Genomic DNA, 15,718 nt, shown 5'->3' on the forward strand with positions numbered 1-15,718 from the left:
GGCAGAGTCAAAGAAGAAAAGGAAGAGGAGAGGGAGAAAGAGCTGGGTGAGACCCTGGATAGGAAGGCGACCACAGTTTGGTGTTTATGACAAGCTGATGGCTGAACTCAGAGCTGAAGACCAAGCCTCCTTCCACAACTTCCTGCGCATGCCAGCAGTGATGTTTGATGAGCTGAGACAGAGAGTTGGTCCCAGGATCACCAAGAAGGACACTCGCTTTAGACCGGCCCTCGACCCTGGTATGAAGCTGGCTCTGACTTTGCGACACCTTGCCTCTGGTGACAGCTATGCTTCGCAGAAGTTTGGCTGGAGAGTACCTCACAACACACAGTCACTGGTGGTCAGAGAGGTTTGCCATGCCATACTGGACGAGTACCTGGATGAGATGCTGACCTGCCCCAGTACGCCAGAAGAGTGGAAGGAAGTTGCTGACAGATTCTATCAGAGGTGGAACTTCCCCCATGTCCTGGAAGCACTAGATGGCAAGCATGTGGCCATTAGGTGTCCTGCAGAGAGTGGCTCCTTGTACTACAACTACAAGGGGTTCTATTCCATCGTGTTGCTGGCCCTTGTGGATTCTGACTACAAGTTCCTGTGGGAAGAACTTGGAGGCCTGGGATCAGCATCTGATGCCCAGATCTACAACTCCAGTGAGCTGAAACATGGAGCTGAAGAAGACCTGCTTGGGTTTCCACAGCCTATACCTCTCCCACAAGACACTACAGATGTTCCATACTTCTTCATTGGAGATGATGCCTTTGCCCTGAGAGCCTACATGATGAAGCCCTACAGTCTCCGTGGTCTATCACAGGAGGAGCGCATTTTCAACTACAGACTGTCGAGAGCCAGGAGGGTCGTGGAGAACGCCTTTGGGATCCTTGCCAACAGGTTCCAGGTGATTCTTGGCACTATGCAGCACAAGCCAGAGACTGTGAAGCTGATAGTGAAGACCTGCTTGGTCCTTCACAACTTGATGAGGGTCAGATATCCAACGCTGCAGAACCAACAGCTGAACCAGCCAGAAGGTCCAGAAGAAGACTTTGTGCCTGGTGCCTGGAGAGATGGCTTCAATATGGAAGACACACAGGTTGTTGCAGGCCCCAACACTGCGACCAAGGAAGCCAAGAAGCAGAGGAACCTCATCAAGCACTGGGTCAACTCCTCAGCTGGGGCACTGGACTGGCAGGACAGGATGGTGTAGACCTGGACCCTAGTGTTGCAATGCAGAATGGACTTAATATAGACTATACTTTTTGGTAGACACAACTTTTAGAAACTGAAATATTGTATGTGTAACTTACTTACAATGACTTATTTGTAGATAACAGTAATAATAAAAGTAATTGTGTGTGTCATTTCGAAGTAATTATTTTTACTGATCGCCCTACTTTTTTAGCCAATCTGTTCTAGCCACGATCTCTTTTTCAATTATTTATTTTACTGAGTTCCCGGTCGACCCCTTTTCACGTAACCAAACGTATAAAACAGTATTAATAAATGTCATAGTTTTATTTTGTATTGTTTTATTTTTTTTTCATTTTTTAATCTTTTTTATTTTGTATTTTGTATTTTTTATTTTATTTTTTATTTTATTTTTTATTTTACTTTTTATTTTGTATTTTTTTTATTTTATTTTTTATTTTGTATTTTTTTTCATTATTTTTTTGGGGGGTACAATATTAAAAACAAGAAATTGAAAGTTTCATGCAAGTAGCAAGCAAAGTTCAAAATATGTACAACATTTATTTACAGATTCCTAACAAAAAGTTCTAAGAGTCAGTCTCTGGGTCCACTGGTGGCTGTGGAGTGTTCAGCATGTCATTCAGAGAGGTAGCCATGGACGGGGTGGCAACTGGAACTGGACTGTCCAGGGTGCTGAACAAGTTGCTGACACATACTTCTGCGATGTTGACTGCGCGGTGGTTGAAATGGAAGTGATGCACTCTGGCCAAAAGCCCCCCTTTTATACTGCGCGTCCAGCCACAGGTTGGCGAAACGTAACAGGAACGTTACACAAACGCTCCACGGGTTACTCAAATGCTACAGGAACGCTAGGCAGACGCTGTGGAAACGTCGAGAACGTCAGCTAGACGCTGGACAAACGTCGAGAACGTTACCTGGACGCAAGGCAGACGCTACCCAAACGCTATGAGAACGCTATCAAAGCGCTGTGGACGCTATGAGAACGCTAGGTTTTGCTGCTATTTTCGACCACAAACGTCGCCTGACGCTGAGGGAACGTTGGCTGAGCGTTACCCAAGCGTTACAAGAACGTTACAACATCGTTGACCTAGAAACTTAATTTGAAGAACGTCGACGTTCCCCGGCGTTTCTCAAATTTTTAAAAATGCAACCAAACGTCGAACAAAACGCTATAGTGTGACAGGGCCCTAAAATAAGTATTTGGTCACCTACAAACAAGCAAGATTTCTGACTCTCACAGACCTGTAACAACTTCTTTAAGAGGCTCCTCTGTCCTCCACTCGTTACCTGTATTAATGGCACCTGTTTGAACTTGTTATCAGTATAAAAGACACCTGTCCACAACCTCAAACAGTCACACTCCAAACTCCACTATGGCCAAGACCAAAGAGCTGTCAAAGGACACCAGAAACAAAATTGTAGACCTGCACCAGGCTGGGAAGACTGAACCTGCAATAGGTAAGCAGCTTGGTGTGAAGAAATCAACTGTGGGAGCAATTATTAGAAAATGGAAGACATACAAGACCACTGATAATCTCCCTCGAACTGGGGCTCCACGCAAGATCTCACCCCGTGGGGTCAAAATGATCACAAGAACGGTGAGCAAAAATCCCAGAACCACATGGGGGGACCTAGTGAATGACCTGCAGAGAGCTGGGACCAAAGTAACAAAGGCTACCATCATTAACACACTACGCCGCCGGGGACTCAAATCCTGCAGTGCCAGACGTGTCCCCCTGCTTAAATTTAAAATTAAATTTCCAGTATCCTCTTCATTTTTATTGTACTGTCGCTTTCCTTTTTGTACTTTTCACTTTCGCTTTCCTTTTTCCGTTTTTTTTTTTCCCAGTTTTTCTTTTTTTGGAAGAACGCCGAGACCGGAAGATTTCTTTTTCTCTCCTCCTGTGTAAAGACCACAAGCAGAGGCCATCCACATCGGATCTGCTTTAATATCAACAGATCTTCGTTTAAGGTACGTGAATCTTTTCATCATGGCACACCTTCAGCCTGTTCAGTGTGCTGAGTGCAGGATGTTTAGTCATTCTTCCTCCGTCGCTAGCGATAGCTTTATTAGCTTTATTTGTGATAAGCGCAGATTAGTTAGCTCTCTGACGGAGAAGATTACAGTGCTAGAAGCGCGTGTCCAGGCTTTAGAGCAGGTTAGTGAACGTGAGAACAGTGTAGTTTCTGTAAGGGAAAGTCTGGATGCCCTAGGTGGAGTTAGTAATCCCCCAACTCCGGCATTAGAGCCCTTACAGCGGGGCGAATGGGTGACGACTCGGCGGCATAAGCATAGAGCCAAAGCTACCGCTGAGGCTCGCCCACGGGAGCACCACTCCTCTCCGCGTCACGTGCCGAACAGGTTTGCTCTCCTTAGTGATGCACCCGCTGAGAAACCTGAAAGAGCTCTGGTTATAGGGGACTCTATCATACGGCACGTGAAATTAGCTCAGCCTTTAGGGGCACCAGCAGCTTTAGTCAGGTGTATACCGGGAGCCAGGGTGCCGGACATAGCAGGTAATCTTAGGGTCCTAGGCAAGCACATGTTCTCAAAGATAGTTATCCATGCAGGAGCTAATGATATACACCTTCGTCAGTCTGAGGTTACTAAGAGTAACTTTGTAGAGGTGTTTAAATTAGCGAAGGCGATGTCCGATGCTGGAGTATGCTCTGGCCCCATCCCAATGCGGCGTGGCGATGTAGCTTACAGCAGGCTATGATCGCTGAACTGCTGGCTGTCCAGGTGGTGCTCTGAAAACAGTGTGGGCTTTATAGATAATTGGGCTAATTTTGAGGGCACTGCTGGCCTGTTAGGGCGGGACGGTATCCATCCCACTTGGGAAGGTGCTGCTCTCATTTCCTGCAGCATAGGTCATAGTCTCAGAACAGGCCTAGTTAATTTCTGACAATCCAGAGCCAAGGCCAGGGAGCAGACGAACAGGCTAAACTGACTGTCTGCTAGCTGCACAAAGTCGTCACTCAGGGTCCACTACATTGAGACTGTGTCTGTTCCCTGAGCTCAACAAAAAGGTAGAAATTTTCAGAGAGTTTGTTCCAGTAACCTAATCAATATAAAATTAGATCATACTGACTGTACAGCTGCTGCCAGCACCTTTGATCTAAAGGTGGGGCTATTAAATATTAGATCTCTTACATCTAAAGCGCTAATGGTTAATGAACTCATTACTGATCAGGAGTTTAATGTACTTTGTTTAACTGAAACATGGATTAAGCCAAATGAATATATAGCATTAAATGAAGCGAGTCCTCCTGGATACAGTTATATACACCAGCCTCATCTAACTGGCAGAGGAGGAGGCGTTGCGGTTATTTATAATGATTATCTAGGTGTAACACAAAAACCTGGTTATAAGTTTAATACATTTGAAGTTCTTCATACTCATATAATGTATGTAGCCTCGAAAAATAAGTCTACCCAGTTAATTCCATTGCTTATTATTTACAGGCCCCCGGGGCCATATTCTGAGTTTCTTTCTGAATTTGCAGATTTTATCTCAGATCTGGTTATTTCCTTAGACAAAGCTTTAGTTGTCGGAGATTTTAATATTCACTTCGATAACCCAGAAGACCCTTTAAAAACAGCGTTTGTGTCCATCTTAGATTCAGTTGGGATTAAGCAGAATGTCATAGGACCGACCCATAATGGTGGTCACACCCTTGATCTAATACTAACATTCAGATTAAATGTAGACAATAGTCATACTTCCACAGTCTGAAGTTATCTCAGATCATTGTCTCATCTCATTCAAACTATGTCTGAGTAATAATATATGCACCTCACCACGCTACTGTATTAAACGTACTTTCATGTCAACTACTGCACAGAGCTTTATAAATGATCTCCCAGAGTTATCAACTTTGATTGGGTCACTGTCAGCCCCTGCAGAACTTGATCAGGCAACTGAATGCTTAGATTCAACATTCTGCCATACTTTAGATAATGTAGCTCCTCTTAAAAGGAAAATGGTCAGAGACAAAAAATTAGCACCCTGGTATAATGATAACACTCGCACATTAAAACAGACCACTCGAAAATTGGAACGTAAATGGCTTCAAACAAAATTGGTAGTGTTCAAATTAGCTTGGAAGGAGAGCTTCCTGAAGTATAGAAAAGCTCTTAGTGCAGCGAGATCAACATATTTCTCCTCCCTAATAGAAGATAACAAAAATAATCCTAGATTCCTATTTAATACTGTAGCAAAATTAACCAGGAATAAGTCCACTATCAACACATGCACACCCGCAGTATGTAGTAGCAACGACTTCATGAATTTTTTTATGACAAAATTGAGAATATCCGACAAAAAATTCAAACTACTAATTTAAGGTCAGACAATGAAAGTGACCTTGTAGTTAACTATATAACTGTATCAGATCATCAGAATGTTTTACTCCCCTTAAAGAAACTGAATTACTTTCATTAATCTCTACATCAAAAGCCTCAACTTGCATACTAGATCCCTTACCTACACATCTATTCAAACAGATAATGCCTGGAGTAATTGAACTGCTTCTAAAAATAATAAATTCTTCTCTTACGATTGGCTATGTACCCAAATCCTTTAAACTAGCAGTTATCAAACCCCTGATTAAAAAACCTGACCTTGATCCCTGTCAGCTGTCCAATTATTGGCCAATATCAAACCTCCCCTTTATCTCCAAGATCCTTGAAAAAGCTGTGGCACAGCAGTTATGCTCATATTTACATAGGAATAACATCCATGAAATGTATCAGTCAGGATTTAGACCTCATCATAGCACAGAGACAGCACTGGTTAAAGTAGTAAACGACCTACTGTTGGCGTCTGATCAGGGCTGTGTCTCGCTACTTGTGTTGCTTGACCTTAGTGCAGCATTTGATACCATTGATCATTCCATTCTTCTGGATAGACTAGAAAATGTTGTGGGAGTTAAGGGAATGGCCCTGTCCTGGCTCAGGTCTTATCTAACTGATCGTTATCAGTATGTTGATATAAATGGTGATATTTCTAGACATACCGAGGTAAAGTTTGGTGTTCCACAAGGTTCTGTCTTGGGTCCACTGCTTTTTTTCTCTATATATGTTACCTCTGGGTGAAATTATTCGTAAACATTGTATTAGTTTCCACTGTTATGCTGATGACACACAGTTGTATGTCTCTGCAAAACCTGATGAGAGACACCAGCTTAATAGAATTGAGGAACGTGTTAAGGACATTAGACACTGGATGCTTATTAATTTCCTTCTGCTTAACTCTGACAAGACTGAAGTACTTGTGCTAGGACCACATACAGCTAGAAGTAAGTTTTCTGATTACACAGTGACTCTGGATGGCCTTTCTGTTTCTTCACGTGCAGCAGTAAAAGACCTCGGAGTGATTATTGACCCCAGTCTTTCATTCGAAACTCACATTGATAACATCACCCGGATAGCTTTCTTTCATCTCAAAAATATTGCAAAGATAAGAAATTTAATGTCATTGCATGATGCAGAAAAACTAGTCCATGCTTTCGTTACCTCCAGGATGGATTATTGTAATGCCTTACTGTCTGGATGTTCCAATAAGTGCATAAATAAGCTCCAGTTAGTTCAAAATGCAGCAGCAAGAGTCCTTACTAGAACTAGAAAATATGACCACATCACGCCTGTCTTATCCACACTGCATTGGCTCCCAATCAAGTTTCGTATTGATTATAAAATACTACTATTGACCTTTAAAGCACTAAATGGTCTCGCACCACAGTACCTGAGTGAACTTCTGCTCCTCTATGACCCGCCACGCCTACTTAGATCAAAAGGTGCAGGCTATCTGCTGGTACCTCGTATAGTGAAGGCTACATCAGGGGGCAGAGCCTTTTCTTACAAAGCCCCACAGTTATGGAACAGCCTTCCAAGTAATGTTCGGGAATCAGACACCGTCTCAGCATTTAAGTCTAAGCTGAAAACATATCTGTTTAGTCAAGCCTTTTGTTAATGGTGTTTATGAGGTAAAGGTGTAGATCTAGAGGGTCCTCAGACATAGTGTTTTGGTAAACTGGGATGTATGGATGCTGTCAGTCCCCACTCGCTTGCTCACTTGAGTTTGTTGATGGTGCAGTGGCTGGCTGCTTTGTTCCGGGGCTCCCTCCTTTTAGTTATGCTGTCATAGTTAGTTGCCGGAGTCCCTGCTTGTACTCGGTGCAATATGTATACTGCTCCTACTTATTCAGGTGACATTGGTCATACCTAACAACCTGCGTTTTCTTTCCCTCCCCCCCACCCCAAATCTGTCCCTCTGAGTTACATGGAGTCAACAGGAAATCTTTTGGTGGAGAGGGTGGAGACCTCGACTGGCTATCGTAGCCTGCAGGGAATCGGCCGTCAGACTTCTGTCACATGTCCCAGACCCGGTGAAATGTAACTGAATTGTCTTGGCCAGCCCTAAGGGTCCCATCTGCATCTCATCATTGCTGAGGAGTGTGCTCCCATCACCCAATCAAGCATCCAGCCAGAGCAGGTCATGATATATTTTTTACCATATTAACATGCCATTGTTGTGTGTTATGCCTGATGTCAAGACTCTCGTCTCTGCGAGCCTACCACACAGATTTAATACTTGCCATTTTTAGGGCATACCTAACAACATGTGTTTTCTTCCCCTTCCCCCCCCCCCCCCCCCCAATCTGTCCATGTTGGTCCTGGGATTGAGATGCTGGCCTCTTCTGCCCCTCGGACCCACTTGATCCATCCTGGTGCCCTGTGTCTGGTCGGAGTTTTATCGCATCGCTCCTGTGAAGGACGGCCCCATGAGGACAATTGAGGGTTATACCTGGAGGATGTTCTGGACTCTTAGAGTCATGCTTTTATGGCTGAGGACTACAGTTGTCTTGCTAACTTTAGGACTGCAGTTATCATGAACAGTTTTTCACTCAAGTTTCCATCAATGAAGAGTTATAACATCAACGAAACTGTCCTCATGTTAAAACTGTTAATATTATAGTCAGGCTGTCTGTTGTTGCCCAAATGAGGATGGGTTCCCTTTTGAGTCTGGTTCCTCTCAAGGTTTCTTCCTCATGTCGTCTGAGGGAGTTTTTCCTTGCCACCGTCACCACAGGCTTGCTCATTGGGGATAGATTAGGGATAAAATTAGTTCATGTTTTAAGTCATTCAAATTCTGTAAAGCTGCTTTGCGACAATGTTTATTGTTAAAAGTGCTATACAAATAAACTTGACTTGACTTAAGCCAGTACATGTCCAGGCCTGTCTGAAGTTTGCTAGAGAGCATTTGGATGATTCAGAAAAGGATTGGGAGAATGTCATATGGTCAGATGAAACCAAAATAGAACTTTTTGGTAAAAATTCAGCTTGTCATGTTTGGAGGAGAAAGAATGCTGAGTTGCATCCAAAGAACACCATACCTACTGTGAAGCATGGGGGTGGAAACATCATGCTTTGGGGCTGTTTTTCTGCAAAGGGACCAGGACAACTGATCCGTGTAAAGGAAAGAATGAATGGGGCCATGTATCGTGAGATTTTGAGTGAAAACCTCCTTCCATCAGCAAGGGCATTGAAGATGAAACATGGCTGGGTCTTTCAGCATAACAATCATCCCAAACACACCGCCCGGGCAACGAAGGAGTGGCTTCGTAAGGAGTATTTCAAGGTCCTGGAGTGGCCTAGCCAGTCTCCAGATCTCAACCCCATAGAAAATCTTTGGAGGGAGTTGAAAGTCCGTGTTGCCCAGCGACAGCCCCAAAACATCACTGCTCTAGAGGAGATCTGCATGGAGGAATGGGCCAAAATACAGTGTGTGAAAACCTTGTGAAGACTTACAGAAAACTGTTGACCTCTGTCATTGCCAACAAAGGGTATATAACAAAGTATTGAGATGAACTTTTGTTATTGACCAAATACTTATTTTCCACCATAATTTGCAAATAAATTCTTTAAAAATCAGACAATGTGATTTTCTGGATTTTTTTTCTCATTTTGTCTCTCATAGTTGAGGTATACCTATGATGAAAATTACAGGCCTCTCATCTTTTTAAGTGGGAGAACGTGCACAATTGGTGACTGACTAAATACTTTTTTGCCCCACTGTATGGGTGGTTAGAATGGTGATCTGTTGCCAAGATATCATAGAAACAAAAAGTTATTTTTTTTAGGAAGCGCTGGGATAAAGCACTCTACATCACCCTGCCAGTTCTTTTCTGTCAGAGAGTAGATACACACATGCCCTAAGGTGGCAAAACTCAAAGACAGCCAAACCCATATTTATTATTTAATATTGCCTAGACTTCAAAAAAGTGTGCCAATATATCTTATTAAAAATTTTTAGAAAGTGAATTCTTCACCAGATATCAAACACACATTGAGTCTTTGATTTTATAAGGTTCTGTCTAAGTTGTTATAAATAACTTTTTAAAAAGACTTCTTTTTTTTCTGATTAATATCATATTGACTGACTAACTGATTGATTTTCTAAAACTGCACTAACTGTACCTGAGAATACTATTTTATTTAAAGCAAAGGGTCTTCTCACACCAAATATTGACTTTGTTTCATTTATTATGGCTTACTGCTGTTTATAGTATTTTTTTTAATGTTGAAACATTTCATTATTTTAAAACCATTTTTGGCCTACAGTATTTCTTTACATGTGCCTAAGACTTTTGCACAGTACTGTATGTGCATGATACATGTATGATATATTGTGCAGTGCATGCCAATAATCTAAATATTATGCTTTTATATTTTGGGTTTATTTATTTTGGTCATAAAATACTGACAAACATATAGGCGCAATAGTGTTAAACAGATCACTGAAACAATTTTTGAAAAATACATACATCATTTGTAGGATGAAATGCATGCACCATCCACTTTAATAGGAACATGTACACCTGCTCATTTGTGCAGTTATCCAATCAGTCAATCATGAGGCAGATCATGCAGACAGGTCAAGAGCTTCAATTAATGTTCACGTGGTTTGCATAGTTGTTGGTGTCAGATGGATTGGTTTGAGTATTTCGGAAACTGCTGATCTCCTGGGATTTTTACACACAACAGTCTCTCGAGTTTACACAGAATAGCAAGGAAAAACAAAAATCCTTGTTGATGAGAGAGATCAGAGGTGAATGACCAGACAGGTCAAAGCTAACAGAAGATCTATAATAACTCAAATAAGCACTCTGTACAATCATGGTAAACTAAAGGTGTTCCTATTAAAGTGAACAGTCAGTGTAGACTGTACATGTATATAATGTTAGGCCAAGTGGAGGAAAGTTGTAGATGGTGTAGAAACGCAAAAGGATGGGGTGGAGTCAGTGTTTGGGTACACAGGGACATTTGGGGGTCACATATATACCATGGTGCTTTGCATCAATGGCACAGTCCGTCTGTTTCTCTTGGGACGGAGTTGGGACGGAGGCAATTTAGGGCGAGTTATGAGGTAAAACCAGGAAAGGCCTAGACTTTAAGTAGCAAAGATGGGCCGTGGATCTCCAGTTTGTCAAAAAACAACGCATGAGAAAATTATTGACTTATAAAAACAATGTTCCTCAAAGAAAGATAGGAAGGGAGGCACTACATCTGAGTTGGGGGCATTTCAATGAAGAAAAGTCATCGAGGCCCCCCAATATAAATGTGACTTCTACAGCATTTAGCAATATTTACATGATACTTTTGCATGTTAAATGTTCTGTTCTTTATTTACTTTTAGTAAGGCAAAATAAACTAAAGGCTTTTTAAGAGTGAATGCTATACCTTTTCCCCCCAGAAATGGTCTTGTTGCAGAACAAGACTTACATGAAAATACTTGCAACCTTATATCAGTGATGTACAGTGATGGCAAAATCAATCATTAGCACAAGAGATGAAACATCTAAACATGAAGGGTGATTGATAACATGTATGGACCCTTTTCACGTGACGTCACGACAAACGCGGCCGCCATTTTGGACATGTACTACCAGTAGTTTACCACAGCCAGCATTGAGGAACGGCAGCAAAGAAAGTGTTTATTTTCAGCAAGACTTCCATCATGCCACTATATTGTTGTGCACCTGGATGTAGTAACCATCAACAAACAAGGCAAGGTTTATCATTTTATCGGATCCTGATGGAGAAGATGGATAGCGGCCATTAACAGATTGGCAGCCCTCGGCATACCAACGCTTGTGTAGTGACCACTTTGTTGGAGGTAAGACGAATAAAATTAGCCAGAAAAGGCATTACATTGCTGTTAACATTCTGTGGCGGCGAGTGTGTAACCAAATAGGCTAAAATAACCCATTGTAACCTCTTTGTTCTTCTGTAGTAGCTATTAGCTAACGACATTAGCTAGCGTTGTGTTCCTTTGCTGTTGGTAGACTGTAGGACAGATCAGAGGCAGTGTCCTACAAACAGCGCTTAATTTGAGGGGGAGCAAGCCGGAGCGCGCTCCGGAACCTCGGGCGTTGGCTCCAGCAGCTATTTACACTGGATCCAGTGATCCGACACCTCTCTTGACTATATAACAAAAAAAAAAAAAAAAAACGATTGTCTTTAGGCTTGCCATCCTTCCACTTGCGAGTGGTAAGTGATCTGCGCTGGGATCACACACACAGCGGCTCAGTCCCGAATCGTGGCTCGTGCACTTCACTCGCGCGCTGTGTGAGCTGCGCAGGGCCGGAGTGCGCACCCTCCAGAGGGCACTCGCTGTTCAGGGCGGAGTGATTTGGAGCGCAGGATGCCTGCGGAGCCGAGCGTATCCGTGTATTGGTGTTGCTGTGTGCAGACGAATCGTGTATTGGTGTTGCTGTGTGCACACTCATCGCTTTTAAAAACGTTAATCTGATGATCCTCTGATACGGTCTAATGTAAACATGGGCTAAGTGTTCAAAACAATAGGAGCATGTATTTGTCTCTTAAATCCAGGCCGTTCCCTGTAATCTCTAACAACGGTTGGAGAAAGTAATGACAAATAGTGAGTGCACAAACCATAGAAGTGTAGCAGGTGGAATTACCTCTTGCTCCGCAGTTTCCTTGGGATCTGGCTGCATTGGGAGGGGCCAGTCCAATTAATCAATGGCGTGCGTCATGAGCCTATTTATGGTAGAGTGATTTTGAACTCTGGAGGTGTGACGACCCCCTCCCTTGCTGTTTCTTGTCACACCCCTTCCCGTTTACCTGTGGCCGGTAAACACGCTTGTTTGGAACTCTGTTACTCTGGCTAACTTTCGTTTGGTTTATTTGTGACTGGCTTTGGTTGCTTTTCAGTGTATCCACTGTTTGGCTTTCCCCCGGTCTTGTCCAGCTGTGCATTTTGTGTGCAGCGACTTTCGAATGTTCTCTTGGCGTCTGTATTAAGCGCAGATGACCCATGGAATTCTGTGAGCCTCGCTGGGATTAGGCGAGGAGTTTTGGATCGTGTGGTATGTGCCCCTTCCCCCTTGAATTCCTACTACTCTGAGTTTATTAAGCGTGGCGTTAATTGAGTATTTTGCGTGGTTTTTTTAGGTGTTGCCGGTTTTGGTCCGGGTTTGCTGCTGTTCTTGCCAGCGCGTTTCTACTAAGTGCTGTTTTCTTTGATTGATGCAGCTGTCTGCATGAGGAGGGCTGCGAAACCACCACAGCCCTTTAACACTAGTTTTAACTTTTGTAGGGGGTGTGTATGTGTGTGAGATTGTTTGTGTGCCTGATCATCATTCATTTATAATCAATGTGTGTGTTTGGAGTGTGGTATGAGGGATATTTTCTGTTAAATTGGGTATTTTTGTTTATTTGTTTTAGTCCTGCTCAGGCTTTACCTGCTGGCAGGAGGCTCTTTTTCTATAGCTGTGGATAGCCAGTGGGCTATCTTATTGGGCCTGATTTATGTTAATGCTTTTATTTTTTTATTTTGTTTATTTGGTTTAATGCTCACGAGAGCTTATTTTATGTGAATTTGTATGTGGTTAGCAACCACGTCTGCCAACCTTTTCTGCCGTAGCAAGCAGCTTTTGGTTGCCAGTTGTATGCCAGTAGTGGTGGGAGGCTATTGCAAGCTGTGGATCATCAGTGGTCCACGTAGTTCCCCTCCCTTAGTTTACATCGTGTGTGGTTGTGCATTTTAATTGGTTAGTTTGTGATTTAGCTGTGTTATTTCTTTGTTTGATTTTCTCTCTTCTACTTTTTTTCTGTTTATTTACTTTTCAGGTACTGTGTGCCCAAGGCGGGGTGGCAGCTGATCCCTTAGGTGGTGGTGGTTTTCCTATTGTCCGCGTGTGTGTTCACGTGTGCCTGTGTGGAATTCTCTTTTTATGTTTTTGATTTTATTTGATTTATTTTGATTTGGTTTGTAGTGAGTGTGACACGTGGGCTTGCATGGTGTGCCTCTTTGGATCTCTTCTCCGTCTCCTGGTATCTTGCCCCCTGCTGGTAGGCCTCGGCCCTGTTAATATTGATTTTTCCCTTACCCTTGCCCCACATGCATGTTAGTTAGTCCTTTGGAGTGTGAATGAAAGTGATTGTGAAGTAAAGGAAAGAATTATTTTGTAAACATTGTAACAAAATAAAATAGCCTTTTTGTATTTTCATAACTTTGGTCTCTGGTGTCTTTAGTCAAACGAACCTTGCGTGTCAACATAGTGAAGTGTTTTCTGGTTAATATTCCTGGGGTGAAAGTCCCCTGGTGGCGTAGTCAGTAATTGCTCTTTGGCTCTGTTTAAGGTCCAATTTAGTCAACGCTTCGCTTTTCTCCCCAAGGCCACAGAAGGTAAACTGTACACAGCGCCAGGGCAGTGTGATGGTATGTCTACTTTTAGATTGTGTTAGCTTATCAATGAACACACTCGTCACTCAACGAGTTTCACGTCTTTATGACGGATACTTAAATGTGTATTAGGTATTATTGTTGCAGTCTAAGCAGTCATTGTAGCAGCTAGATGAGCGAGAACCGAAAGGGTCTGTGCCATAAACCGTTATTTCTGTACGGCGTTGCTAATGTGTCGTTACTGTTGTTATTTCTCCCTCTGCTCGCCCTGTAAATGCCCTACGTCGCTGGATAGCGAAGGTGTTTTTTGCATCTCGCTCCTTTTTCTTGTATGTTCTCCGTTTGTCGCCTTCCTCGCATTCAAACCAATTCGAGCCGAAGTCCGCTACATGTCCAAAATGGTGGTCGCGTTTACGAAGGTCACGTGACTGAAAAGGGTCTATAGTATAATGCTCTCTCTCTCTCTCTCACACACACACACACACACACACACTAACTTGTGCTTTTTGAGGGAGAGGCCCATGTGTTGCTTCATCTGCTGCAGTCCATGGTAGTCAGTGTAGATGAGGTCAAAGGGCAAAGGTCCTCGCAATGGGCAGCTTCCTCTTCCTGGTGGAACACCAAGAAACCTGGGGGAAATTGTTGAATAAACGTAGGCTTATAAAAGCAGGTCTAGGAGTGTGCTTATGGAACCTAAACAGAGCTGATAAAAGGCCACATAAAGTCCTGATAAACATAATGTACGACAGTATTTTTAATGGGGGTAAAGCAGGCCATTAGCAAAGTGCCACTGTTATGTGCATATGCATTAGCACGCAAAATCCAAATCAAGAAGAGCTCTTTTGTCATGCCACTCTCTGTAGATGCTGAATATAGATATGGATGCATAGTCTCTTGAAAGCACCACGGCACACAGACAGGCAATCTATCTACAGGCACTAATGCAGAAAGAAAGAAGCACTTTGTGCTGTTCCAAAATGTACTCTCTCTCTCTCGCGCACACACGCACACACACACACACACACACACACACACACAGGAAGAATGACACTTAGGATCTCATTTGAGACTCCATTTTAAACCTGGGAATGGTTTACAATGGATAAAGTGGTTTAAAATCCATGTGCCTGACCAGTCCACTTCAGCTAGAAAGAACAAATTACCTGACTTTATATATATGAGAGAGAGAGAGAGAGAGAGAGAGAGAGAGAGAGAGACACACACACAGTGGTGCTTGAATGTTTGTGAAGCCTATCGAATTTTCTATTTTTGCATAAATATGACCTAAAACTTTTGTGTGAAAAATCAGATTTTTCATAGAAGTAGATAAAGAGAACCCAGTTAAACAAATGAGACATAAATATTATACTTGGTCATTTATTTATTGAAGAAAATGATCCAATATTACATATCTATGAATGGCAAAAGTATGTGAACCTCTAGGATTAGCAGGTAATTTGAAGGTGAAATTAGAGTCAGGTGTTTTCAATCAATGGGATGACAATCAGGTGTACGTGGGCACCCTGTTTTATTTAAAGAATACAGCTCTATCAAAGTCTGATCTTCACAACACATGTTTGTGGAAGTGTATCATGGCATGAACAAAGGAGATTTCTGAGGACCTCAGAAAAAGCATTGTTGATGCTCATCAGGCTGGAAAAGGCTATGAAACCATCTCGAAAGAGCTTGGACTCCACCAATCCACAATCAGACAGATTGTGTACAAATGGAGGAAATTCAAGACCATTGTTAGCCTCCCCAGGAGTGGTCGACCAACAAAGATCACTCCAAGAGCAAGGTGT

The 15,718-nt window shown here is 42.7% G+C and overlaps 1 protein-coding gene across 2 annotated transcripts in view; it reads right to left on the minus strand.

Annotated features, from left to right (window-relative positions):
- The window catches only part of LOC132868531 (alpha-1,6-mannosylglycoprotein 6-beta-N-acetylglucosaminyltransferase B-like), a 569,499-nt gene that overhangs the window by 129,218 nt on the left and 424,563 nt on the right, over window positions 1-15,718 (minus strand). For both annotated transcript variants that reach the window (XM_060901478.1, XM_060901476.1), the window contains exon 11: window positions 14,414-14,545. In XM_060901478.1, the coding sequence (XP_060757461.1) occupies window positions 14,414-14,545 (132 nt within the window). The remainder of the gene's footprint in view (window positions 1-14,413; window positions 14,546-15,718) is intronic.

Source organism: Neoarius graeffei, chromosome 20 (assembly GCF_027579695.1).
Source record: "Neoarius graeffei isolate fNeoGra1 chromosome 20, fNeoGra1.pri, whole genome shotgun sequence".
NCBI lineage: Eukaryota > Metazoa > Chordata > Actinopteri > Siluriformes > Ariidae > Neoarius > Neoarius graeffei.